The sequence below is a fragment of the Periophthalmus magnuspinnatus genome, chromosome 18 (genome assembly GCF_009829125.3).
Source record: "Periophthalmus magnuspinnatus isolate fPerMag1 chromosome 18, fPerMag1.2.pri, whole genome shotgun sequence".
Classification (NCBI taxonomy): Eukaryota; Metazoa; Chordata; class Actinopteri; order Gobiiformes; family Gobiidae; genus Periophthalmus; species Periophthalmus magnuspinnatus.
This window is the reverse complement of record NC_047143.1, coordinates 1,293,242-1,320,891: the sequence shown is the minus strand read 5'-3', so window position 1 is coordinate 1,320,891 and position 27,650 is coordinate 1,293,242. Positions and strand designations below refer to the sequence as shown.

Sequence of the window (27,650 nt, the reverse complement as noted above, 5' to 3'; positions counted from 1 at the left end):
GATAGGAGGAGAAGGAGGGGGAGGAGAGGAGGAGGAGGAGAAGAGGAGAGAGGATAGGAGCAGGAGGAGGAGAGGTGGAGAAGAGAGGAAGAGGAGAGGAGGTTGATGAGAAGAGGTGGAGGAGAAGAGGGGGAGGAGGAGAGGGGAGGAGGAGGGGGAGGAGGAGAGGTGGAGAGGAAGAGGTAGAGAGCGGAAAAGGATACGAGGAGGGGGAGGAGAGGAGGAGGAGGAGAAGAGGAGAGAGGAAGAGAATAGGAGGAGGAGGAGGAGAGGGGATAAGAGAGGAAGAGGAGAGGAGGGTGATGAGAAGAGGTGGAGGAGAAGAGGGGGAGGAGGAGAGAGGAAGAGGAGGGGAAGAGAGGAGGAGGAGAGGGGGGAAGAGGAGGGGAGGAGGAGAGAAGAACAAAAGAGGAGAGGAGGGTGGGGAGGAGAGATGGAGAGGAGGGGAGCAGCAGAGATGGACAGGGAGAGGGGGAGGAGGAGGAGAGGAGGAGAAGGATAGGATGAGGCGGAAGAGGAGGGGGAGAGGGGAAAAGAGAGGAAAAGGAGAGGAGGAGGAGGATCATGTAGAGGGGGTTAATACAAACATTTAAGATCAAAATGACGAGTCTGACAGCAGCAGGTACAGAGAGATTAGTGACGTTTTTTTTCAATGTAAAGTGAATTGGAGCCAGCGTTGATGGAACAGGAAGTGCTCCATCATCACTTCCTGTTTGTAGCGCGGCGTTTAGCGGGTTAGCTAAGCCCATTTATACAAACAGTCCATGATTTCCTCCAGTCTCCTCTGGGTTCACGGGTCTAAGTTCATGTTCACGCTCAAACCTCAGATTCTTCTCTTTTTGTCTTTCGTCTTGGTCTTCACCGCTCAGACCTGCCACCGCGACACACATACACTGATTCACTTGAGCGGTAAATCATGGAGCTGTGAGTTTTTTCCATGAAAAGCTGGTTTCCTGAGCGAGGGGTGGGAGGGGCCAGTGGGAGGGAGCCTTGAGGAATGTTGTATTGTGTTCAGCTGTTGGACTCAGACACACAGAAGGAACGAGAGGAGAAGGACGAGGGGCTGAGGACGACCCGACCCCGGCTCCCGTTTCAACCCGTTTCAACCCGGTTCAACCCATTTCAACCCGGTTCAACCCATCTGGACAAAACAGCACTTTATCTGCTCACGTTTGGACCCACTTTTGTACTTTTTTGCAGTTCTGCGCAGAGATTCTGACTCAGAGGAAGCTGCAGGAATGATTCCCAAAAGAGTTTACACATTTGGAAAGAACTCCAACGCTTAGTTCTTGGATTTTTTTCAGTTTTTTTTTATTTTCTTGATCATTTCAGATGATTTTTCTCACTGCCTTAGAGTGTAGCTGCAATATTCCACATAATCAAACCACTTGATGACTTGATCTGGAGGAAACTGATGGAGCAGAGCTGAGACTGAGATGTTTAAATGCAAAAAAATCTAGAAGTATTGTAGTTTTCGGAGTATTTTTGAAGACGTTTCAGCACTTTTTTGGATTTTAACTCGTTGTGATCGGATTGTACTGAGGTCATTTCAAAGATGAGCGGAGCTGGAGCGGTCGTCTGTGAGGGATGGCTCCGAAAATCTCCCCCAGAAAAGAAACTGCGGCGATATGTGAGTCTGTTAAACATAGTACTTTTATCTGTGTGTACTTTTGTTCCTACTTGAGTACTGTTGGTATTACAGTATCAGACGTGTTTTAATGATGTTTGTGCGTCAAAAACACACACTGGAGTTGTGTTTGTGTCATTCACATGTTTGAGTCACTTTATTATTCGTCTGTTACATCGACAAAGATCAAAATGTGACGTTACACCTTGTGATGTCATCAAGTGGAAGTTTATAAGTGAACAGGTCAGACTAAAGAGAGAGGAGGAGGAGACAAGAGGAGGAGAGGAGACAAGAGGAGGAGGGGACAAGAGGAGGAGACAAGAGGAGGAGAGAAGACAAGGGGAGACAAGAGGAGACAAGAGGAGGAGAGGAGACAAGAGGAGGAGGAGAGGAGACAAGAGGAGACAAGAGGAGACAAGAGGAGGAGAAGAGGAGGAGGAGAGGAGACAAGAGGAGGAGAGGAGACAAGGGGAGACAAGGGGAGACAAGAGGAGGAGAAGAGGAGGAGGAGAGGAGACAAGAGGAGACAAGAGGAGACAAGAGGAGGAGAAGAGGAGGAGGAGAGGAGACAAGAGGAGGAGAGGAGACAAGGGGAGACAAGGGGAGACAAGAGGAGGAGAAGAGGAGGAGGAGAGGAGACAAGAGGAGACAAGAGGAGACAAGAGGAGGAGAAGAGGAGGAGGAGAGGAGACAAGAGGAGGAGAGGAGACAAGGGGAGACAAGGGGAGACAAGAGGAGGAGAAGAGGAGGAGGAGAGGAGACAAGAGGAGGCAAGAGGAGGAAATGAGAGGAGGAGAGGAGGAGGAGGAGAGGAGACAAGAGGAGGAGAGGAGTTTTCCAGTGAACTCCTCCTTTTCCCTTTAGTTCAGTTGTAGATTGTCAGTTGTTCCAGGACTGAAATGATCCAGATGATTCTAGTGAAGGTGGAGTTTAAAAACACAGTGGAGCACTTCCTGTATCACCACATGATGACATCACAAGGTGGAACAGAGTGTTTTCAGTTTGAGAGAAGAGCTCAGTCTAAATCTGCAGGTTTGTTTGTGTTAAACATGTGAAACAAAACACAACTCCAGGTCTGTGTGACGAGGAAACGACATTAGATCAGATCAGGACAGAGTCGTCTGTTTCATCCTGACAGTTTCCTCTTTAACGTTGCTGTTCCTGGAGTATAAACTCGTCTCCGTCTTTGTATCTCTGTGTCTCTGTGTCTTTGCGTCTTTGTGTCTCTGTATCTCTGTATCTCTGTGTCTCTGTGTCTCTGTGTCTCTGTGTCTTTGCGTCTTTGTGTCTCTGCGTCTTTGTGTCTCTGTGTGTCTCTGTGTCTTTGCGTCTTTGTGTCTCTGTGTCTGTGTCTCTGCGTCTCTGTGTCTCTGTGTCTCTGTCTTTGCGTCTTTGTGTCTCTGTGTCTCTGTGTCTCTGTGTCTCCGTGTCTCTGTGTGTCTGTGTCTCTGTGTCTTTGTGTCTTTGCGTCTTTGTGTCTCTGTATCTCTGTGTCTCTGTGTCTCTGTGTCTCTGTGTCTCTGTGTCTTTTTGTCTCTGTGTCTCTGTGTCTGTGTCTCTGTGTCTTTGTGTCTCTGTGTCTCTGTGTGTCTCTGTGTCTCTGTGTCTCTGTGTCTCTGTGTCTCTGTGTGTCTGTGTCTCTGTGTCTTTGTGTCTTTGTGTCTGTGTGTCTCTGTGTCTTTTTGTCTCTGTGTCTCTGTGTCTCTGTGTCTCTGTGTCTCTGTGTCTCTGTGTCTCTGTGTGTCTGTGTCTCTGTGTCTTTGTGTCTTTGTGTCTGTGTGTCTCTGTGTCTTTTTGTCTCTGTGTCTCTGTGTCTCTGTGTCTCTGTGTCTCTGTGTCTCTGTGTCTTTTTGTCTCTGTGTCTCTGTGTCTGTGTCTCTGTGTCTTTGTGTCTCTGTGTCTCTGTGTGTCTCTGTATCTCTGTGTCTCTGTGTCTTTTTGTCTCTGTGTCTCTGTGTCTCTGTGTCTCTGTGTCTCTGTGTCTTTGCGTCTTTGTGTCTCTGTATCTCTGTGTCTCTGTGTCTCTGTGTCTCTGACTTCGTGGGACATTAAAGTGGACGTCTGGTCACATATAGATTCATATATTTACACTGAGTTATTGTTTGAGCTCTGGAGTCATAAAATGTGCCGCCGTTTTCCAACGGTTTGCAACTGAAACGCATCTCGAGTTTCACTTTAAGTTTCGTCATTTTGGTTTTAAGCTCCATAAAAAACGTTACATAATCTGTTAATAATTATTTTTGTGTTGACGTAATAAAAGATTCCCCGAGAGGCGGAGGCACTGCTCTGTCTGTTACTCAAGTCAGACTTTAATCTGAGTTTAATTTTTACTTTTCACCAGAAAGAACAACAAGATAGCATTAGCATTAGCATTAGCATTAGCATTAGCATTAGCCAACATTTTTTCAGTTAACCAGTTTGAGCGCAGCCCCTGAAAATGACCTAAATCCATTTTGTATTTTTTCTTGAGTTTTCAGACCATCTTTAAACTGTTTTTTTTTTTTTTTTTTTTTGCTTATGTTTGCATTACATCACCATGGTAACCGCTGAACATTCCGCCATAGACATGAATGCACCAAAATTAGGTGTTTAAATCAGTTTTTTCTTGAGTTTTTAGACCATCTTTAAACTGTTTTTTAAATTTTTGTTTTGTTTTATTGTTTTGTTTTTGGGCAGTTTTTGCTTATGTTTGCATTACATCACCATGGCAACCGCTGAACATTCCGCCATAGACATCAGTGCACCAAAATGTGCTTTTTAAATCAGTTTTGTATTTTTTTTTATTGAGTTTTCAGACCATCTTTAAACTTTTTTTGTTGTTTTTTTGTTTTTTTTGTTTTTTGTTTTTGCTTATGTTTGCATTGTGTCACTATGGTAACTGCTGAACATTGCGCTATAGCCTTCAATGCACCAAAATGTGATCTTTAAGTCCATTTTGCATGTTTTTCTTGAGTTTTCAGAACATCTTTATTTTATTATTTTTTTATTTTATTTTATTTTATTTTTTTTTTTGGGGGGGGGGCAGTTTTTGCTTATGTTTGCATTGCGCTGCCGTGGTAACCGCTGAAAATTCCTCCATAGATACCCACGCGTCCGACCCCGATCGTGCCGTCACCCCAAAAGTATCGACGGATGACAAAACACATTCCTTTTTCATACATTTCATGCCACACTGCGTAACTTTACGTTCAAATAAATGGCCGTCGCACATGGTGATACGTACGTTAACACCATTCAGGGGTTTCAGAATGTGCAAAAAGTGACTGTTGCCATAGCGATTAACAATTTAACACCAAATATTATGTGTTTTGACTCGGGAGGGGAAAGTCCTCACAGTGTCACGTGGGTGGAAACAGGAAGCTGAAACTCAAAGCTCTTTGGTTTGTTTTGCATTCTGAGCTGTGTTTGCATGTTAGCTGTTAGCATTAGCATTCCAGTCAGTTCCAGTAAATTCCCAGAGTGCATAGCTGGCATACCTGAGCCGTGAGCGAGAGAGCGGCTCGTACTTTCACTTAAACCCCTGACGACCACAACACATGATTCACTCCGGCCGTTTTTCCTCTGGGGCCGATTCTGGTTTGAGGTTAAGATTTCACTGTGATAAGAATGAAATGTGGTTTATGGAAAAACTCCACTACCCAAGATGCACCACTGCAGACAAGAGAACTACAAGTGTGATTAAAGTAAAGGACTCGTCACACACAGACCTGGAGTTGTGTTTTGTTTCACATGTTTAACACAAACAAACCTGCAGATTTACGCTGAGCTCTTCTCTCAAACTGAAAACACTCTGTTCCACCTTGTGATGTCATCATGTGGTGATACAGGAAGTGCTCCGCTGTGTTTTTAAACTCCACCTTCACTAGAATCATCTGGATCATTTCAGTCCTGGAATAACTGACAATCTACAACTGAACTAAAGGGAAAAGGAGCAGTTCACTTGAAATCTCCTCTCCTCTTTCGTCTCCTCTCTCGTCTCTCGTCTCCTCTCTCGTCTCTCGTCTCCTCTCTTGTGTCCTCTCTCCTCTTTCGTCTCCTCGCTCGTCTCCTCTCTCGTCTCCTCTCGGGGCAGATCGACAAAATGGCGTCTTGAAAATAGTGGATTAAAGATTAAACTCAAACATGAATCAGTCCAAATAAAACTCCAGAGACTCAAAGAGAAGAAACGACCAGAACAAGAACAAACATCTGAACAGAACAAGAACAAACATCTGAACAGAACAAGAACAAACATCTGAACAGAACAAGAACAAACATCTGAACAGAACAAGAACAAACATCTGAACAGAACAAGAACAAACATCTGAACAGAACAAGAACAAACATCTGAACAGAACATGAACAAACACTTTTAAAACTCTTAAAGTCCCGTTTGCCGTACAGTAAATAGATAAATTGTTCTCTCTGTGTAAATAACCTTTCCCTTTAATAACAGTCAGAGCTGGTGTTTCGTCGTAAAGTGGTTGAGAAAGTCGTCGTCATGGTTATGTAATCCCGTAATCGCTGTCAGCTGCACGGGGCTGGAGCTCAGGGCCAGTGTGAGGAAACGCTCCACACCAGGGATATTATGGCTTTGCTTTGGAATGTTCCACAGTGCGGCTTTAAACCTCTGTCTCACATGTGTTCAGTGCAGAGGGAGCAGTGTTACATTCACACACTTTCATGTACTTGAGTAACGTTTTTAAAGAAATTGTACTTTTCAGAGTACTTTTCTAGACGTATACTTTTACTTCTACTTGAGTACTTATTGTATTGAAGTAAAAGTACTCTTCAGATGTGTTTAGTTTGGATAATTTTGGAGTTTTCTGTTTGAAAATAACACGTTTCGTTCATTATTTTATGTTTTCTCTCATTCACTTGTTGTTACTCTGACTCGAGTTGTACTTCTCCCAAATACTTTTTTACTTTTACTTTCTTGGACCACTACTTTACTTTACTTTATGTACTTCTACTTGAGTAATAACATTTCGAAGTAACGTTACTCTTACTGGATCAGCTCTGACTCCCTTTTCGTTTCACTTTTTCGTTTTTAAAAAGTACCTGGACAAACGTACATTCTCACTCTGACTGGGCTCGCCTTCTTACAGATCTGGCTCGTAAACTCAAACACGAATCAGTCCAAATAAAACTCCAGAAGCTCCAGAAGAAGAAACCTCATCACGTCAAGACTCTGGAACATTCACGGATGAGTTTGTTTTTGGTTTGGAAGCAGAAAAGAGGAAGTGCTATTTTAGACACGCTCGAGCGTTTTTCCTGTCGGGTCAAAGGTCAAAAGACACAACAACAAAAAGAAGAAAAAAAACAGGAAGTAATGACAGCGCAGGTGGGAAAAAAAGGCCGACGTGGCGCTGTATTTTAAGACACGGGGAGTTAATTTATGAACGAGGGGTTGACAATGGGCTAAAAGTGAAGTAGCACGTAAGCTAGCACAAGAAAAACGAGAAGATGGACCCGTGGAACCTTCTGGAAACGGAGAGAATACGCAGATATAACACACACGGGAATGGAAAACAAAGTACGACTATTTAAACTGAAACAGCGCGGTGTATTGTCTAAAACACAGGTGTCAAACTGAAGGCCCGTGGACCAAACGTGGCCCGTCACGTCATTTTATGTGGCCGCGGTGATGTAAATTAAAAGGCCTGACTGTCTTAAAATATCAGTTTATGAATAAATACACAGTTACTCAGACATTTTTTCACATCTGTGCAAATCCAGATATAATATTTGCCACTTGAATAAGTAATAAATATAGAAACGGTTAATTAGCGAGATTAAAAAGTATTTATTTCACATTTGGTTCTTAAAGAGCGGCCATTTTGTTGATGAGGCCCTCTGTGAAAATGAGTGTGACGCCTCTGGTCTAAAGAAAGAGTGTTTTGTTTTTTTGTTTTTGTTTTTTCATTGTGGTATCGGAATCGGTATCGAATATTGAGTATGTGTCTTAGTATCGAAATCGAGAATTTTAGTATCGTAACAACATCAGATTACTCTCATATTTACTCTTTTGTGTAATGTTCTCATTCGTTTAAGGTTCATTCTGTAACTTTTCTGATGGAGGGATCACGTACTCGTCTCCATGGAGATGTTGTTGCTTTGCCTGCGGAGTTCCACAGTGCATCTTTAAACTCATCAAACTCCACGGAGACGAGGTGAGATCGAGGTACAGGTCAGATCCGTGGAGAGGCAGCAGTTTGAACGCATTTTTTGTAGCAGTGAAATAACCGTGAAGTCATAAAGTTTAATGCCGCGCTGTGGGACATTCCAGGGAAAACAATGACATCTCCATGGAAACATCAGAGAGTGGACTGTCCATGAGAAAAGTTACACAGTGCGGCTTTAACTAAACTTTATTTTATGGAAGATTTTGCCCAAAAAGTCTGAAATCTCTTGTAAACTTTCATCAAATCGTGTTTGTGGTTCTTGTGTTTTGTGTCGACTTTTGTGACGTCGTAAAACTCTCGACCCGCGGAGGAGGAAAAGTAAAAGTATCACGTGAAAATATCTACTTCAGTAAAAGTATTTAAGTATTTAAGTATAAGTAACTTTAAGAGGAAAAAGGATAAAGTATTTTACACAAGAGTTTAAGAGTAAATGTGGAAATAAAGAGGCAAAAGGAAACAGTTTGACACAGAAACAAGAGACGAGGAGACGAGGAGGAGGAGAGAGGAGGAGAGAGGGAAACAAGGAGAAGAGGAGGAGAGGTGGAGAGGAGGAGGTGGAGGTGGAGGAGGAGGAGAGAGGGAGAAACAACAAGAAGAGGAGGAGAGGAGAGGAGGAGGGTGAAGAGAGAGGAGGAAACAAGGAGAAGAGGAGGAGAGGAGAGGAGGAGGAGGAGAGAGGGAAACAAGGAGAAGAGGAGGAGAGAGGAGAGGTGGAGAGGAGGAGGTGGTGATATTGATTCAAACTGATCCATATTCAGTTCAATATGAATCAGTTTCTTATTTTTTCTCATGATTTTTACTTTTTGTTTCTTTTTTGTTCAAATTCGTTCAGACTGAAACTTTATTCAGTTTCGTGATAAAAAAAAACTCAGATCAGATGAAAAATACTTTTTACTTTTCAGTCCTGCTCAAAAATGTAGTGGAGTAGAAAGTACAGATACTTCTCTCAAATGTACTCGAGTAAATGTACTTAAGTAAAGTACAAATACCTGCAGTACTTTACTCCTTGTACCTCGACAACAAACATTTATCATGATCTGAAACAGTCAGATGCCCTCCCTGCTCCGATGAGGCGGGTCTGTGGAGCGGAGAGGCTGTCAATGACGAGGCAGGTCTGTGGAGCGGGGGGTGACGAGGCGGGTCTGTGGAGCGGGGGGTGACGAGGCGGGTCTGTGGAGCGGGGGGTGACGAGGCGGGTCTGTGGAGCGGGGGGTGACGAGGCAGGTCTGTAGAGCGGGGGGTGACGAGGCGGGTCTGTGGAGCGGGGACATGTGGGGGATTTCTGGTGGTGTCCCTTTGAGGAAATGGAGCCGCGGAGCAGAGCACTTCCTCTTCCTGTCCGAGTTTGTGCCAACAGGAAACACGCTTCAAAGTGTGTATTTACTCTGCACAACGCACAACTACTGCACCACAAGTGTGAGCCAAGAAAGAGCGAAAGAGGGAAAGAGGGAAAGAGCTGAGGACTGCAGAAAAAGAAGTTACAGCTCCAGTATGACACAAAAAAGTGACTCATGTGAACTTTAATCCATGTTCTAATGATGTTTGTGCGTCTAAAACACACACTGGAGTTGTGTTTGTTTCATTCACATGTTTGAGTCACTTTATTATTCGTCTGTTACATCGACAAAGATCAAAATGTGACGTTACACCTCGTGATGTCATCAAGTGGGAGTTTATAAGTGAACAGGTCAGACTAAAGAGAGAGGAGGAGGAGATGAGACAAGAGGAGGAGACAAGAGGAAGGGAGGAGACAAGAGGAAGAGAGGAGACAAGAGGAGGAGACAAGAGGAAGGGAGGAGACAAGAGGAAGAGAGGAGACAAGAGGAGGAGACAAGAGGAGGAGAGGAGACAAGAGGAGGAGAGGAGACAAGAGGAGGAGATAAGAGGAAGAGAGGAGACAAGAGGAGGAGACAAGAGGAAGGGAGGAGACAAGAGGAAGAGAGGAGACAAGAGGAAGGGAGGAGACAAGAGGAAGAGAGGAGACAAGAGGAAGGGAGGAGACAAGAGGAGGAGACAAGAGGAGGAGACAAGAGGAGTGCTCTAAGTTCATATAATTTGACGGACAAAACAGTAATGAAAAATGAGCCAAATGTTTTATTTTCAAACTCACACAAAAATGATTTCAGTGTGACACGCCCCCTGTGACACGCCCCCTGTGATGCACCCACTGTGACACGCCCACTGTGACACGCCCCCTGTGACACGCCCACTGTGACGTCCGCTCTTCCTTCTCCAGTTTTATTTTCTTAATCGTTGATACTCGTCGGATTCTGCTGCGTCGCGTCGTCATTTTGTTCCAAATGTGTAAAAACGCTCTGCTCTAGTGTGACGTGCCTCTGTCCATAGGGGGCGCCGCAGCTACACGACTCTTTATTGTGACGACGTTTACGGACACTGCAGTTTATGAACTTGAAATCATCTCCCATGTTTCTTTTATTAAGTGTTTTTAGATGAATATTGTGATTTAAAAAGTGTAAATTAAAACAAAATGCTCCAGAGAGATGAGAACCATAGAGACACAAGCTCAACAGGGCAGATTTAAGACTTCTGTAGCTGTGCTCTGTTGTCATGGTGATACTAAAACCATGTACCGCCGTGGCGACTCGTCCTTACCCAGAATCCTCGTGTGTCCTGACTCTTACGTGTGACATATTTACCGGGGCAGAGTTAGCGTTAGCGCCGAGGTGCAACGGACGGTAAACTCTTACTCGAGCGAGTCCTGTTTGTGAATACTCCACTCAGAGGTCAGAGGTCAGAGGTCACAGCCCGTCACATCGTCAGGGGGCAACTTAATGGAATTTAATGAGATGTATTAAAGGTACACTATGTAACTTTTCTGCTGAAGAGTCTCCCACACGACCAGTCACATGCTCTCATTCAGTTTATTTATTTTATTGTGTTTTTTTTGTTTGTTTTTTTTACTTCTTAAATACAAAGTGGCCCGAAAGTCACTGGCACTTTTAAATCTTCAGTCGCTCCTTTAAATCTGAACTTAAACTCACCAAATTTTAGCCGTAGATAAACTGAACCTTCTGAGATTTTTGTCAATATAAATGTTATAATTATTCACTTACACTTGAACTTATCACGACTTAAACCAGGGGAAGTAAAAATGACCTAATTTTCAAAAATAATGTTTTTTAAGTGTCTGACATTTTATTTTTTTTTTACTTTTAATTCATCTTTTAAAGTTTATTTCATTTTTTTAAATTATTATTTATTATTTGTCTCTTTTCTTTAGTTTTTTTATATATATATTTTTTTTTATTTCATTTCTTTTTTAAATTTGTTTTCTGTATTTTTTTATATATATACTTTTTTTAAACTTTTATTTCATTGTGTTATGTCTATTTCAGTTTTTATTATTTTTATTATTTGTCTGTTTTCTGTAATTTTTGAGTTTTTTTTTTTAATTATTATTTTTTTTTTTTAGGTTTATTCACAAACACCTTTTTCTTTAAGATCGACCCACAGGAAGAAATCAGGACTAGTCAGGTCTGTGGAGATACTGCCCCCTGTCTGTGAAAAACACTTATTATTCCTTTAATGTCATTTACACTCGGGGCGTCTCTGGTATTGGGTCGAATTTGACCCGTGTGACTCAAAGTCGCACTGTACAATGAGGGTTCGCTCCTCGGTGCTGGATTTGCTCAGATTAATGTGGGAAAGTCGTTCTAAACGCTCTGGAAAAAGAAAAGAAAAATATTTAGAAACAAAAGTTATAGAGTTATACATTTTTTCCAGCTGTCAGTGACTTTGGGCCTGACCCTGTACAGACGTCTGTATATGAAGAGAGAAGGAAATATGTAGAGAAGAAAAATGTGAAATAACTACTGAATAATTAAATATTTTTGTTATGATGATGAAGATTATCATTATTATTATTATTATTATTATTGTTGTTATTATTATTATTATTATTATTATTATTATTATTATTTGTATTTGTATTTTTTAAGTTACTACACTTGTTTTTTGCTTTATTTCTTTGCTCCACATATCTTACTTTATGTATCTGATGTTTTCTGTTTATTTATAAAATGAAGGAAAAAAAAAAAGAAAAAAAAAACGCTGAATGAGAGGGTGCGTCCAAACTTGTCTGGTAGTGTATCTCTGAAATATTACACATTATGGCATTAAACAGATGGTGACAAGCAATTGACGCCACTAGTGCAAGTTGCAGGTAAGATCTGTGGAGAGGCAAGCCCTCTCACAGTAAGAATACACTGTTTTCAAAATACTTGTATTATAATAAAATCACCATAAGTGAATAAATGTAAGATATTGTAATGCCATAATGTGGAACATTCCAGAAAGAGCAATAATATCTCCGTGGAGACGTGCAGGTGTGGACCCCTCACCAGAAAGGTTACAGAGTGCACCTTTAAGTTTGTACCAATGGTTTATGTCAGTATTTCAACTGTTTGATTGTGAGCGCTCGTGTTCTGTTTGTACTGAATTTAAAGTGACAGTGTCTTTGTTGCCCGTCCCTTTAAGGCGTGGAAGCGGCGCTGGTTTGTGCTCCGCAGCGGACGTCTCAGCGGTGAACCTGACATGCTCCAGTATTACAAGAACCCTCACTCCAGACGCCCCATCAGAAGCATCAACCTCAACCTGTGTGAGCAGGTAACGCCTGACAGACAAAACACTGGGCTCAAATAAACTTATACTTATTTATTTAATATTTACAGCCTGAGCAGGTAACGCCTGACAGACAAAACCCTGGGCTCAAATAAACTTATACTTATTTATTTAATATTTACAGCCTGAGCAGGTAACGCCTGACAGACAAAACACTGGGTTAAAAACATCTTCAAAGACCAGTCCAAATGTCAGCAGTTAAAGTCATGCTGTTTACTCATCTGGACACGGGCCTGTGTCAGAGGGTGAGGGTCAGAGGGTCAGAGGGTCAGAGGGACAGAGGGACAGAGGGACAGAGGGTTAGAGGGACAGAGGGTGAGGGTCAGAGGGTGAGGGACAGAGGGTCAGAGGGTGAGGGTCAGAGGGACAGAGGGTGAGGGTCAGAGGGTTAGAGGGGCAGAGGGTGAGGGTCAGAGGGACAGAGGGTGAGGGACAGAGGGTCAGAGGGTGAGGGTCAGAGGGACAGAGGGTGAGGGTCAGAGGGTGAGGGTCAGAGGGTCAGAGGGTGAGGGACAGAGGGACAGAGGGTGAGGGTCAGAGGGACAGAGGGTGAGGGTCAGAGGGTGAGGGTCAGAGGGTGAGGGTCAGAGGGTCCTGATGTCGCACTTCTCTCCTCAGGTGGACGCCGGCCTGTCGTTCACAAAGAAGGAGCTGCAGAGCAGTTTTGTGTTCGACCTGCGCACACAGGAGAGGGTGTGGTACCTGGTGGCCGAGTCGGAGAAGGACATGAACCACTGGGTGTCCTCCATCTGTCTGCTGTGTGGATTCAACCCCACGGACGACGGTAACTCACTCGTGTCTGTACGAGAGAATATACCATCACACGTTTATGTCTGTTATTAATGTTCATATCTTTACAGACACAAAAAAGAAATAAAAACCTCACAAACATTTAAATTTAAGACCAAAATGACGAGTCTGACAGCAGCAGATACAGAGAGAGGAGACACGTGATCACTTCCTGTTTGTAACGCAGCGGCTAGCAGGTTAGCTACGTCCATTTCTATAAAGAGTGGACGGGTCTCACACTGAGCTCAAATGCGTCGTGCGCTGATTCAGTTTGAGGAGGAGGAGGACAGAGCCGCTCTGACTCAGCTCTGGAAAAACAAAAACAATGACACACGTCCATCTTCACGTGAGCGTTTACTCAAAAAACACAGAAATACGAACACACGTTAGCGACCAACAAGTAAAGCTGCGGTACGTCCTGATGATGGGTTAAACAGAACTGAACCTGTCCAGAGTCTTGACCTGCAGATAGAGGACCACACACTAATTATATAAACGGACATAGTTAACCTGCCCACATATGTCAAACTCAGGCCCAGGGACCAAATCTGGCCCGCGGTGTAATTATATGTGGCCCGTGAGGTCATATTAAATGTGCTTTAGAGCTGGCCCGCCTGTATACTGAGCATGCACCACTAATACTACAAATCCCAGAATGCTTTGCCAGTACGCTGCAGTCGAGACCAGTGAGTGCCCCTCCTTTTCTGTGAACACTCATTAGCGACTGAGCTAACAGACAAATTAAATTAAATTTCTCTATGTAATAACAAACTTGAGTTGTTCCAGATTTTGTGTTTAAGCAAAACTAAAGTTTGTTTCTGTATAAAAAGGTTAAACTTTACACACAAGTGCACTCAATTTTTCAGTAAATATTGACTTTGGCCCATGAATTTGTCTTAGTTTTTAATTTTGGCCCATTGTAAATTTGAGTTTGACCCTCCTGTATCATGAGCGCACTACTGTGCACACGACTCTGGCTCCAATTCACTTTCTATTGAAAAACTGCTGCTGTCAGACTCATCATTTTGGTCTTAAATTTTCATATTAACCCGCTCTACATGATCATAGGTCAATTTTTTGGAGTTATATTGAGTTTTTTTTTTTTTTTTTTTTTTTTTTTACATACGTTGAGGTTATTTTGGGTTTTTTTGTTTTGTTTTTATTTTATTTTTTTATGAATTTTTTTTGTTATTTTGAGTTTTTTTCATTATTTTGAGTTTTTTTTTGTTATTTTGAGTTAATTTTTTTTCATTATTTTGACTTAATTTTTTCATTATTTTGAGGTTTTTTTTTCATTATTTTGAGTTCATTTTTATTTATTTTTTTGTAATTTCAATTTGTGTTTTGTCACTTTGAGCAAATTTTTATTTTTTGACTTATTTTGAGTTTGTTTTTTTAAGTTACTTTGAGTTTATTTATTAATTTATTTTTATTTTTGGTTATTTTGAGTTTATTTTTGTCTGTAAATCAAGACATGAACATTAATAATAATCCAATGAGCCGCCCTCTCGTTAGCGACAGGTTTGATTGACAGCGTTGCTAAGCGCCCGCTCCACATCCAATGTTTTTGTAATAAAGAATAACTCAGGATTATAGTAGTTACCAGTAAAAGCTCTATCTGATTTGAACACGTTTAGCTCGTTAAACGCTTCATCTTTAATACTTTAATTTAATTACTGCTTCTTTAAAAATACATTAGATTATTACAGTTAGAAGAACAAAGAAAAGCCTTGCTCGACGGCACAACTTTAAAGCTCAAACCGTGACACGTGCTTTGTGTGTGCGTGTCCACAGTCCCTGACCGACGTGCGTCTCTGCCGTCCTCTGGCCCCGGGCCCCTCCCCCCCTCCTCCTCCGCCTGCTCCTCCGCCTCCGTCCCGCCGCCGTACGACCCCGTGAGCGTCCCGACTCCACACGCAGAGCCCTATCCTGGGGAGGAGGAGGAGGACTACCTGTGGCTGTCCAACTGCCAGAGCCACACCAGGTAAATCACATCAGTACAATCAAACTGTTTCAGGAGGTGAGCGTGATGCTAACTGTAGGCACTGCTCTGTCTGTGTCAGATTTTAACCATTAAAGTCTGACAAAGGCACGAGCTTAAGCTGAAACTGCACCAGGTGAGCTGATTTGTGCTGGTGAACAAGTCCCCCTTACATAACGTTACAGTCGCAAGCTAGCATTAGCATTAGCATTAGCATTAGCCAAAAGTTTTTTCAGTTAGCCACTCTCGACTTTTTGTGTAAAATCAAACTCTTAAACAGGGCCATGAGCTCAGACTGACCACGGACTCTTTAGCAGTGTTGCCTAACGTGTACGTCACCGTAGTAACCGCTGAACATTCCGCCATAGACATCCATGCAGAACGCCCTCAGCGTGACGTCACTGCAAAGTATCAATAATCTTCCACAGATTGACATAAAACTGGAGAATGTTTCGAACTGTGATTTTAACTTTCAGTTTCTGTGGACTCATTAAGGCGACAGACCGTCTACAGAAAGTTACATAATGTCACTTTAAGTCCATTTAAAACACTGAAATAGAACAAAAAACATGACATTTGACATGGTCCTGTCTGTATTAAAGACTCTTGTAGCTTTGAGTCATGTTCTAATGTCGTAACTGCATCAAAAACACACCTGGAGTTGTGTTTTCTGTCTGTTCCATCTCCAAAACTCAAAACGCTCTGTTCCACCTTGTGATGTCATCAAGTGGGAGTTTTCAACAGTTTTGAACAGCTCCTTTTTCCTTTAGTTCAGCTGTAAATTGTCAGTTATTCCAGGAGCTGAAATGATCCAGATGATTCTATAAATGAAGGTGTGTGGAGTTTAAAAACACAGTGGAGCACTTCCTGTATCACCACACGATGACATCACAAGGTGGAACAGAGTGCTTTCTGTTTGAACACAGCTGCAGGTGTGTGATGAGCAGATTCATGTGAGTGCTTGTTCTCCTGCAGACCTCCCGTGGGCTCGTCTCTGTCTTTGGACACAGACTACAGCGACCTCTTCCCTGCTCCCTGTGCCACCTCCTCCTCCTCCTCCTGCTCGTCCTCCCCCTCGCTCCTCCCCCCGCAGCCCCCCTCCGCTCACAGGACCGCCCCCTGGACCATCCCGGGCCTGAGCCAGTCTCTGGACTCTGGGTCGGACCCGTACAAACCCGGGTAAACTATGTTCGCTTTACACTTTACGCTGTTTTTATCACATTCAGTCTGAAAACATGTGGGTTTGAAGTCCCTCCCTTTGCTCTCTGTGCTAAGCCCCTCCTCCTTCAGTGCACTATCACAATCAGCTGCATTTTAATGAAACTACTGCACATGCCATCAGGTTTGTGAAGTCGTAGTGTACAGTTTTGTGTCATGTTTTTGTATATTTATGGAGGATTGTCATGTGGAGTGTGGGTGATGTAGGGTTGTGGGCGGAGCCTCGTACAGGCTTGTACTGCTAACAATGAGGAGGGTTAGAATAGGGCCTGGGAGAGATCTCTAGATTACTAAGTTTTTAATAGGTAAAGTAAATAATATTAGTAGTAATAATAACAATAATACTAATAACAATGAAATCAATATACAAAGTAATTAGATAAATAAGACAACACACATATAAAATTAATACAAATAAAATAAAAGAGGGACAGGGTTATTTTTCTGTACATTTTTTTTTCTTTTTATTAAAGATTTTAATGGGTAAAAAAAATTAAATAAAAAAATACAAAATAATAATAATAATAATAATAATAATAATAATAATAATAATAATAATAATAATAATAATAATAATAATGTCTACATATAATAAAATGAATTAAAATAATTAAATAAAAATAAAAGAGGGCGAGGGTGGGGTTAAACAGGCACTAATTATTTTACTCAAGACGATTTTTTCATGTGGTACTTTTACTTTTACTTGAGTATCTTTGTTCTGGTATTTGTATTTTTATTGTACTTTGTAGTACTTCTTCCACCTCTGTTCTATCGTTCAGTCTTTGTCAATTTTGTATCTGGATTTTTCTGAAAAAATGAAGTTGATTTTATTCTGTTCCTTTTTCCCTCGTCTCTGCAGGACCCTCGACAAACACACCTCCAGATCTCGCTGTCACCCCTCCCCTCACCCCCGAAAACACTCTCTGGACCTGCACCTCCGCCCGGCCCCCGTTCCCCTGTGCGGAGACCCCCAGACCTCCACCCCTCCCAGCGTGTACCAGGTCCCCCGGTGCCCGCGCCGTCCCTCCTCCACCCCCAGCGTCGACTCCCTCACCCAGGCCGAGGCGCAGGCGGCCGCCCCCCAGCCGCCCCCGAGACCCCCCAAACCCCCGGCCGTCCCCGCCCAGCCCGAGAGCGCCGCGGGAGGGGTGAGGCCGGCCGCGCTGCCCCGCTCCGGGACCGAACCCCAGGGGAGGGAGGGAGGGGAGGTGGCGGGGCAGAGCAGGACCAGTACAACGACCGGACGAGGTCACTCAGGTACAAAGACCCGCCCAGATCCTCCTGTGTGCAGTTTGTGTCATTTTTGTATATTTATGGAGGATTGTGGGCGGAGCCTCGTACAGAATCTCACAGCTAAAAGTAAGAAAGAGCCCAGGAGAGATCACTGGATTGCTCAAGCATGTACTTTCTACTGCACTACATTTATGAACAGGACTGAAAAGTAAGTTTAGTTGTTTGTTTTTATTTGTTTTTTTGAGAATTGGAATTCTGTACGAGGCTCCGCCCACAAGCCGACATCACCCACGCTCCCACACGACAAACCTCCATAAATATACAACAACACGACACAAAACTGTGCACTACGACTTCACAAACCTGGTGTGATATGCAGTAGTTTCATTAGTGCGATGCAGCTGATTGTGATAGTGCTCTGAAGGGGGAGGGGCTTAGCACAGAGAGCGAAGGGGGGGGGATTTAACATTTTGAAAACAATAAAAGGAAACATGGAGATTTAAATATGTGATGTGTTACAGTTAATACCCCATAAATGTAAATACCTCCTCTTTAATACCCCACAGAAGTAAATACCTCCTCTTTAATACCCCACAGAAGTAAATACCTCCTCTTTAATACCCCACAGAAGTAAATACCTCCTCTTTAATACCCCACAGAAGTAAATACCTCCTCTTTAATACCCCACAGAAGTAAATACCTCCTCTTTAATACCCCACAGAAGTAAATACCTCCTCTTTAATACCCCACAGAAGTAAATACCTCCTGTTTAATACCCCATAGAGGTAAATACCTCCTCTTTAATACCCCACAGAAGTAAATACCTCCTCTTTAATACCCCACAGAAGTAAATACCTCCTCTTTAATACCCCACAGAAGTAAATACCTCCTCTTTAATACCCCACAGAAGTAAATACCTCCTCTTTAATACCCCACAGAAGTAAATACCTCCTCTTTAATACCCCACAGAAGTAAATACCTCCTCTTTAATACCCCACAGAAGTAAATACCTCCTGTTTAATACCCCATAGAGGTAAATACCTCCTCTTTAATACCCCATAGAAGTAAATACCTCCTCTTTAATACCCCATAGAAGTAAATACCTCCTCTTTAATACCCCAGAGAAGTAAATACCTCCTCTTTAATACCCAATAGAAGTAAATACCTCCTCTTTAATACCCCGCATAAGTAAATACCTCCTCTTTAATACCCTATAGAAGTAAATACCTCCTCTTTAATACCCCATAGAAGTAAATACCTCCTCTTTAATACCCAATAGAAGTAAATACCTCCTCTTTAATACCCCGCATAAGTAAATACCTCCTCTTTAATACCCTATAGAAGTAAATACCTCCTCTTTAATAAAACCCTGTTCTCTGGGTCCTGTCTCGTCGTTTTCAGGTCGGGGAGTAAACATGTGCACTAAACAAAGCTGCTTTCTTCAGGGATTTCAGATTAAACTTTTCCGGCGAGCATAACGCGAACTTTGGCCCGTACGTTTGCATTATTCATTGTTCATTCATTGTGCTAGCTTTAGCGGTTAGCTTTAGCAGCCTCACTGTTATTGATGATTAACACTGTTGTTTTTTGCTGTTTGTTTCAGAATCTTCTTCCACTCCGCGCTCTGTGTCGGACCGAGCGAGCATTTTTGAGTTCAGCGAGAGTTTCAACACGTATTTTGTAAGTGATCTCTGTTTTTTCTGGTCTCACGACGGCTAACTTCACCTTCATCGAATCTCCAAAACTCTTGTGTCTCCAGCTCAACAAAGGACTGGTTCCGTTGGGCAGTGTTTGCTCTGAAGAAGACGAGGCTGATGAAAACTACGTTCCGATGAGCGCAGCCACGACGGAACCGCCCATCGCTCCAAGGTATCGACCACAGACTATAAAGAAATGACGTCACCACAGCGTTCAGCTCCAAATGAAGCTCATCGAAGCTAACAGTTATAGCGGCTAATTTATAGCCATATTAGGAATTCTGACCGTGAGTATCATAGCAACCAAAGAGCCAATCAGGAGCGAGGCTGTTGAAGGTAACGCCCCTTCCCGCCCACACCGCTGCTTTAACAAGGAGCGGGCGCTTAGCAACACTGTCAATCAAACCTGTTGCTAACGCTAACAGGAGCGACCTCGGGGAAAGAAGGACCTGATTTGTCTGTTATTAATGTTCAGATCTTGATTTACAGACACAAAAGTGAAATAAAAACCCCAGGATCATGTAGAGGGTTAATACGAACATTTAAGACCAAAATGAGTCTGAAGCAGCAGAGACAGAGAGAGAGGACAGTTTTCAAAAGACAAAAATAGACTAAAAAACAAAACAAAAAAAACAAACCCTTGAAATAACTAAAAAAAAAAAAAAAAGGAAAAAAAACAAACAAAATAACTCAAAAAAGAAAAAAAAAACTCGCAATAACAAAAAAACAAAAACCCCACGAACATGTAAGACCAAAATGAGTGTGACAGTAGCAGGGACAGAGAGAGGGGACACAGTTTTCAAAAGAAAAAACAGACTAAAAAAATAAAATATAAACCCTCCCCCCAAAAAAAACTTGAAATAACTAAAAATAAATAAATAAAGAAAAAACAAACAAACAAGATAACTCAAAAAAAAAAAAAAAAAAAGAACTCAAAATAACAAAAAAACAAAACACAAACATTTAAGACCAAAATGATGAGTCTGACAGCAGCAGGTGCAGAGAGAGGGGACACAGTTTTCAAAAGAAAAAAACAGACAAAAAAAAAAAACTAAAACAAAAAAACTTGAAATAACTAAAAAAAAACAACAAAAAAACAAAACAAACAAAATAACTCACAAAAAAAAAAAAAGCACTCGAAATAACAAAAAAAAAACACACGAACATTTAAGACCAAAATGACGAGTCTGACAGCAGCAGGTACAGAGAGAGGAGACGGTTTATCAATAGAAAGTGAATTGGAGCCAGAGTCGATGCAGCAGGAAGTGCGCCCATGACCACTTCCTGTTTAAAGTGCGGCAGCTAGCAGGTTAGCTATGTCCTTCTGTATAAACAGTCAATGGGATCAACACGATCTCTCTGGAGAATGTACATGAAAAATACTGTATTAGTTGAAATGATCATGTTCATTTGGAATTTAATTTAAAGCTGCACTGTGTAACTTTTCTTGTCTGTTAGTCTCCAGTGGGTTTGATTGTTATTTTTCTCCTCCTTCTCCCACAGACCTGGCCCTCCTCCCTCTTCGCTCCCTCCTCATGAGGCTAACTACGTTTCCATGACGCCGCTGCCTCCCGCCGTCATTGCTCCGCCCCTTCCTCCCGCACCGTGCGACTCCTCGACTCTGGGCCGCCAGGTCCCGCCCCCGGCTCACATGGGTTTCCGAACCTCCCCCGTGACTCCGCCCCCTCGTGGAAATCCCGTCACCCCCGGCAACGAGCCCCCTCCCATTCACCGCAACCTGAAGCCACGGAAAGGTGAGAGTGCGGACGTCACAGTGGGCGTGTCACAGTGGGCGTGTCACAGTGGGCGTGTCAAAGTGGGCGTGTCACAGTGGGTGTGTCAAAGTGGGCGTGTCACAGTGGGTGTGTCAAAGTGGGCGTGTCACAGTGGGCGTGTCAAAGTGGGCGTGTCACAGTGGGTGTTTAAAATAGTTACATTTTGGTATGTTTTTAATTTTGTTGTTGAAACTTGTTTGCCAATGTATTCCCAAAAAATCAAGTTAATTTTTCTTTCTGTAAAAAGTTATTTTGTTGTTTTAAGATGTTGTTATTATATATATAATTTTTTTTTTTCCATTGCAGGAGTTAGTGTCACTCCAACATCAGAGAAGACAGACTCAGATCCAACACAGAAAGCTAAAGGTAAACTTTACAAAACACATGCTACAGTTTATTATTATTATTATTATTATTATTATTATTATTATTATTATTATTATTATTATCATTATTATTATTGTTATTATTATTATTATTATTATCATTATTATTATTATTATTATTATTATTATTATTATTATTATTATTATTGTTATTATTATTATTATTATCATCATTATTATTGTTATTATTATCATCATTATTATTGTTATTATTATTATTATCATCATTATTATTGTTATTATTATCATTATTATTATTATTATTATTATTATTATTATTATTATTATTATTATTATTGTTATTATTATTATTATCATTATTATTATCATTATTATTATTATCATTATTATTATTATCATTATTATTATTATTATTATTATTATTATTATTATTATTATTATTATTATTATTATTATTTTTATTATTATTGTTGTTGTTCCAGTGAAACCAGCTCCGTTGGACATGACGTTTGTGCAGCAGCAGGACTGGCAGGAAGTCCCGCCCCCAGTGCGCTCACCTGTCACCCGAACATTCACACGAGAGTAAGTCTGAGTTAAAGGGGCATTATGTAACTTTTCTAGCAAGATTTACGCCACCTGCTGGACACAATGGAGATGTTGAACAGACTTTTAACGCATCTATCTTGCATTTATTCACCTCCTCAAAAACAGACCTGGAGTTGTGTTTGTTTCATTCACATGTTTGAGTCACTTTATTATTCGTCTGTTACATCTGCAAAGATCAAAATGTGACGTTCCACCTTGTGATGTCATCAAGTGGGAGTTTATAAGTGAACAGCTCCTTTTCCCTTTAGTTCAGTTGTAGATTGTCAGTTATTCCAGGACTGAAATGATCCAGATGATTCTAGTGAAGGTGGAGTTTAAAAACACAGTGGAGCACTTCCTGTATTACCACATGATGACATCACAAGGTGGAACAGAGCGTTTTCTGAGGTCTAAATGTAGAAGGTTTGTGTGTTAAACATGCGAGAATGAAACAAAACACAACTCCGGGTCTGTGTGTGACGAGGAAACGACATCAGAACAGATCAGGACATAGTGTAACACGGGCCCTTTAATGCTGTACTGTGGAACATTCTGGATGAAGCAACAGGATCTCCATGGAGACAGGCATTTGGCGGACCGCGATAGTCCCTAGAGGTTTACGCTGTGGCACATATGCAGCCTGTGCGATAAAGTGGAGAATAAATATATGCTGTTGTTTGCCGCCCCCTGGTGGATCTTCAACAATACTGCAGAAAAGTAAAGTTGAACTGAAACGAGTAGAGTTCACAGAGAAAGTGCTGGTATATAATGATCCCTACAGTATCAGGTATGACAACACAGATACTCAGCTGCTTTGATTAGCTTTAAAGATGCACTGTGCAACTTTTCTGGTGGAGAAAAAGGCTCCACAGTCTCACATAAACTCATACATCTCACATTTATTCAGTTGCATCTGTTTTTTTTTTGCCATATAAGGACTTTTTGGTTTAGTTTTGTCTCCTGTTTTCTCTCCCAGGAAAAACCAGAACATCTCAGCGGAGGAAAGATTTTGATACTGAGGAATAGAGTCGATATTCGATACCGATACCGCGATGATGAAAACGATGAAAAAACTCTTTCTTTAGACAATATACTGTGTTGTTCCATTTTAAATGTATGTACTTTGTGTTCTACTACAACTACAAGTAAACCTCCTCTTTAATACCCCACAGAAGTAAATACCTCCTCTTTAATACCCCACAGAAGTAAATACCTCCTCTTTAATACCCCACAGAAGTAAATACCTCCTCTTTAATACCCCATAGAAGTAAATGCCTCCTCTTTAATACCACCTAGAAGTAAATACCTCCTCTTTAATACCACCTAGAAGTAAATACCTCCTCTTTAATACCCCACAGAAGTAAATACCTCCTCTTTAATACCCCACAGAAGTAAATACCTCCTCTTTAATACCCCATAGAAGTAAATACCTCCTCTTTAATACCCCACAGAAGTAAATACCTCCTCTTTAATACCCCATAGAAGTAAATACCTCCTCTTTAATACCACCTAGAAGTAAATACCTCCTCTTTAATACCCCACAGAAGTAAATACCTCCTCTTTAATACCCCACAGAAGTAAATACCTCCTCTTTAATACCCCACAGAAGTAAATGCCTCCTCTTTAATACCCCACAGAAGTAAATACCTCCTCTTTAATACCCCATAGAAGTAAATACCTCCTCTTTAATACCCCCTAGAAGTAAATACCTCCTTTTTAATACCCCATTGAAGTAAATACCTCCTCTTTAATACCCCATAGAAGTAAATACCTCCTCTTTAACAAATATTTGACCTGTATACCATACGTTTTGTGCTATTTTCAACATAAAATTTGAAATTAATAATATTAGATAAAAAGAGCTTTAAAAATTATAAAAATACTTGTCGTCTTACTACTACTACTACTATACTTTATCGATACACAGGCGTATTCTGTAATATACAACATTTTGAGAACTTCTTCACATTCAAAAGACATAATATTTAGTTTTACATTGTTAATCGCTATGACAACCCTCTCATTTGTCATCCTTCTTTGTTTGTCATATTGCAGAGCCCTTTTTCCCTCAATAAAAAAAGAATCATTTCTGTCAATGGGACTTTTTCAGTATCGATTCCCACTCAAATGAGTATCTAGTTTCGATACTAGCTTTAGTATCGATTAGTACCAGATTTTCGATACATTTCCTGATTGATTTTTAAAGCTGACGTCCGTCGCTGTGTTTCCCTCAGCCCGTCCTGTCGCCGTGACGATGTTCCCTGCAGCGCTCACAGCTCGTCTCCATCGTCCGACTCGGATCCAGACGACAACTACGTCGCCATGACAACCTCTAACCTCAGCTTCAGCGCCGGAGAATCGGTAAAACCAACTTTCACAAGTAACAGCAAACGGTTAAAGAGTATTATGTATTAAGTATTATGGTTAGCTTCAAGAACCTGTACGAGGCTCCGCCCACAGGCCTGTGTCATCCACGCTCCCACACGACAATCCCGCATAAATATACAAAAGCATGACACAAAACTGTACACTACGACTTCACAAACCTGGTGTGATGTGCAGTAGTTTCATTAGTGTGATGCAGCCGATTGTGTTGTGATAGAGCTCTGAAGGGGGAGGGGCTTAGCACAGAGAGCAAAGTGAGAGGAGACTCAGAGCATCAAAATGAAAGTGAAACTTATAAAACATGTGAATATTTTGTTTTAGGGCGAATATAACATTTTCAAAACAATAAAAGAAAATATGGAGATCTGAGTATGTGATGTGTTACAGAAGTAAATACCTCCTCTTTAATACCCCGTAGAAGTAAATACCTCCTCTTTAATACCCCACAGAAGTAAATACCTCCTCTTTAATACCCCACAGAAGTAAATACCTCCTCTTTAATACCCCATAGAAGTAAATACCTCCTCTTTAATACCCCACAGAAGTAAATACCTCCTCTTTAATACCCCATAGAAGTAAATCCCTCCTCTTTAATACCTCATGGAGAACTACAGCTGCTAACTGTCATGACGTGTTAGCTTAAACCAGATTATTATATTGTATGTTTGTTTGTCCAGTCACTGAGGCTGATGCTCCACCGGGCCTCAGAGGGCGGAGTCAGCTGCAGCCCGTTACTACGGCGACACAAAGACAAACCAATCGAATACTTGGACCTGGACCTGCACACAGGACGAACCACGCCCACTAGACAGGTAAGCAACAGACCACACCCACAAGAGAGGTAAACAAGAGACCACGCCCACTAGACAGGTAAGCAACAGACCACACCCACTAGACAAGTAAACAACAGGCCACACCCACTGGACAGGTAAACAACAGGCCACACCCACTAGACAGGTAAACAACAGACCACGCCCACTAGACAGGTAAACTACAGACCACGCCCACTAGACAGGTAAGCAACAGACCACGCCCACTAGACAGGTAAACAACAGACCACGCCCACTAGACAGGTAAACAACAGACCACGCCCACTAGACAGGTAAACACCAGGCCACACCCACTAGACAGGTAAACAACAGACCACGCCCACTAGACAGGTAAACAACAGACCAAGCCCACTAGACAGGTAAGCAACAGGCCACACCCACTAGACAGGTAAACAAGAGACCACGTCCACTAGACAGGTAAACAGCAGGCCACACCCACTAGACAGGTAAACAACAGACCACGCCCACTAGACAGGTCACAGCAGACCAATAAACAACAGGAGATTGGCATTAAATAATAAAACTCAGCAAACAGAAAGTAAACATGCAAATGACTCTAAAAATAAACCTTAATGCTCTGAGCACAGGAGGAACAAAGTTCACAGTATATTCAGCACCTCTGTATGTGCAGAGTACACCTGAAATACTCCATGTCCACATGAAATAGTAAACTAGCCTCATACTTCAGTCCAGACACGTGGAGTTCAGGAGGGATGAGCACATGGCAACAAACCCGACACTGTCACACACACGCTGATACTTACACATAATACTTTTGTGATACTTACACATAATACTTTTGTGATACTTACACATAATACTTTTGTGATACTTACACATAATACTTTTGGTTTCTGTTTGCAGAAGCGGTCTCCGGCTGAGGGGCGCGGCGGAGGGGAGGACACACCCGGAGCAGAGGACGAGCGCGCACGAGGCGAGCGTGCACGGGGCGAGCGCGCACGTGTGGAGTACGTGGTGGTGGACCCCAAAAGGACCAAGGCCCTGAGGAACACCAGAGAAGCATGGCATGATGGGAGAATGTCCACAGACAAAGAGAAGGCGTAGAGACTGGAGTGTCGTGAAAACTGAAAAAAAAAACTAAAAATCACTGTAACCACTCGATCGACCGCTTTTCAAATCCGCTGATCTGAACCTGACAAAAAGAACTCATTTTTTTTTAGTCCATCATCTGTGAAATGGGAGTGACGAGGGCCATAGCCTGTGTAAAGAAGCGGACCGAGCGAGCGCAGCGTTTACCTCCAGTTAAATGAAGCTAATCGAGGCTAGCAGTTATAGCGGCTAATCTGGAGCCGAGTTACATATTTGGAATCCCGCCTGCGAGTATCATAGCAACCGAAGAGCCAATCAGGAGTGAGGATGTTGAAGGTAACGCCTCTTCCTGCCCACACCGCTGGTTTAGCAGGAAGTGGACGCTTAGCGACGCTGTCAATTACACCTGTTGCTAACGCTAGCAGGAGTGACCTCAGGGCAAGAAGGCGCCGGATTTGTCTGTTATTAATGTTCATATCTTGATTTATGGACAAAATCGCAAAATAAAAACCCCAGGATCATGAAGAGGGTTAATACGAACATTTAAGATCAAAATGACGAGTCTGACAGCAGCAGTTTTTCAATGTAAAGTGAATTGGAGCCAGAGTTAATGGAGCAGGAAGTGCACCCATGATCACTTCCTGTTTGGAACACGGCGGCTAGCAGGTTAGCGACGTCCGTTTATTTATACAGGCTATGATCCAACCACAACGTGCGCTGGGTCACATTTCTGGTGGACGATCAGTTGCCCAAAAAAGTTCCGCATTATGGCATTAAGCATAACTTTCTTGCTGGAGACAAGGAGGTAATGCAACCAGGCCAAGTTACAGGTCAGATCTGTGGAGCAGCAAAGCCTTTGCGCAACAGAAGCATCTCTATGGTTGAATAAATGCAAGTTAGACACGTTCAGTGACTGTGCATTACTGCGGAACTTTCCAGACAGAGCAATAACATCTCCGTGGAAGCAAGCATCACACCATCCACCAAAAATGTTACACTGTGCAGCTTTAAACACTAAAAATGTATCGATCTATATGAAGCCACTTTAAAGAGGGGGTATTATGCAACGCTGTTCTCTCATCAAAAACACGTCTGAAGAGGTTTTAGAGTCTGTACGAGGCTCCGCCCACAAGCCTAAGTCACTCATTTCTCCATAAATATACAAAAACGTGACACAAAACTGTACTCTACAACTTCACAAACCTGGTGTGATGTGCAGTATTTTCATTAGTGGGATGCAGCTGATTGTGCTCTGAAGGGGGGAGTAACTTAGCACAGAGAGTGAATGTCATTTTCAAAAGAATAAAAGGAAACATGGTGATCTAAAT

At 42.1% G+C, this 27,650-nt stretch overlaps 2 protein-coding genes across 2 annotated transcripts in view; one reads left to right on the top strand and one right to left on the bottom strand.

The window, feature by feature from the left end:
- The window catches only part of LOC117385933 (deleted in malignant brain tumors 1 protein-like), a 434,825-nt gene that overhangs the window by 238,920 nt on the left and 168,255 nt on the right, over positions 1-27,650 (bottom strand). The window lies entirely within an intron of this gene.
- On the top strand, positions 1,050-27,047 carry LOC117386635 (GRB2-associated-binding protein 1-like). The gene is made up of 14 exons (XM_033984045.2): positions 1,050-1,630; positions 12,289-12,417; positions 13,051-13,216; positions 15,016-15,205; positions 16,178-16,381; positions 17,280-17,677; positions 19,257-19,333; positions 19,413-19,522; positions 20,854-21,104; positions 21,432-21,491; positions 21,955-22,054; positions 24,292-24,418; positions 25,120-25,254; positions 26,137-27,047. Exons 1-14 carry the CDS (start codon positions 1,556-1,558, stop codon positions 26,335-26,337), a joined length of 2,223 nt encoding a protein of 740 aa, XP_033839936.1. The 5' UTR covers positions 1,050-1,555; the 3' UTR covers positions 26,338-27,047.

What these genes read in the sequence shown, in the direction of transcription:
- LOC117386635 (XM_033984045.2), top strand. Translation starts at nt 1,556, where the DNA reads ATGAGCGGAGCTGGAGCGGTCGTCTGTGAGGGATGGCTCCGAAAATCT. An exon ending in CAACCTGAAGCCACGGAAAG is followed by an intron (nt 21,105 to 21,431) that starts GTGAGAGTGCGG and finishes TTTCCATTGCAG; the next exon opens with GAGTTAGTGTCACTCCAACA. An exon ending in ACCCGAACATTCACACGAGA is followed by an intron (nt 22,055 to 24,291) that starts GTAAGTCTGAGT and finishes TGTTTCCCTCAG; the next exon opens with CCCGTCCTGTCGCCGTGACG.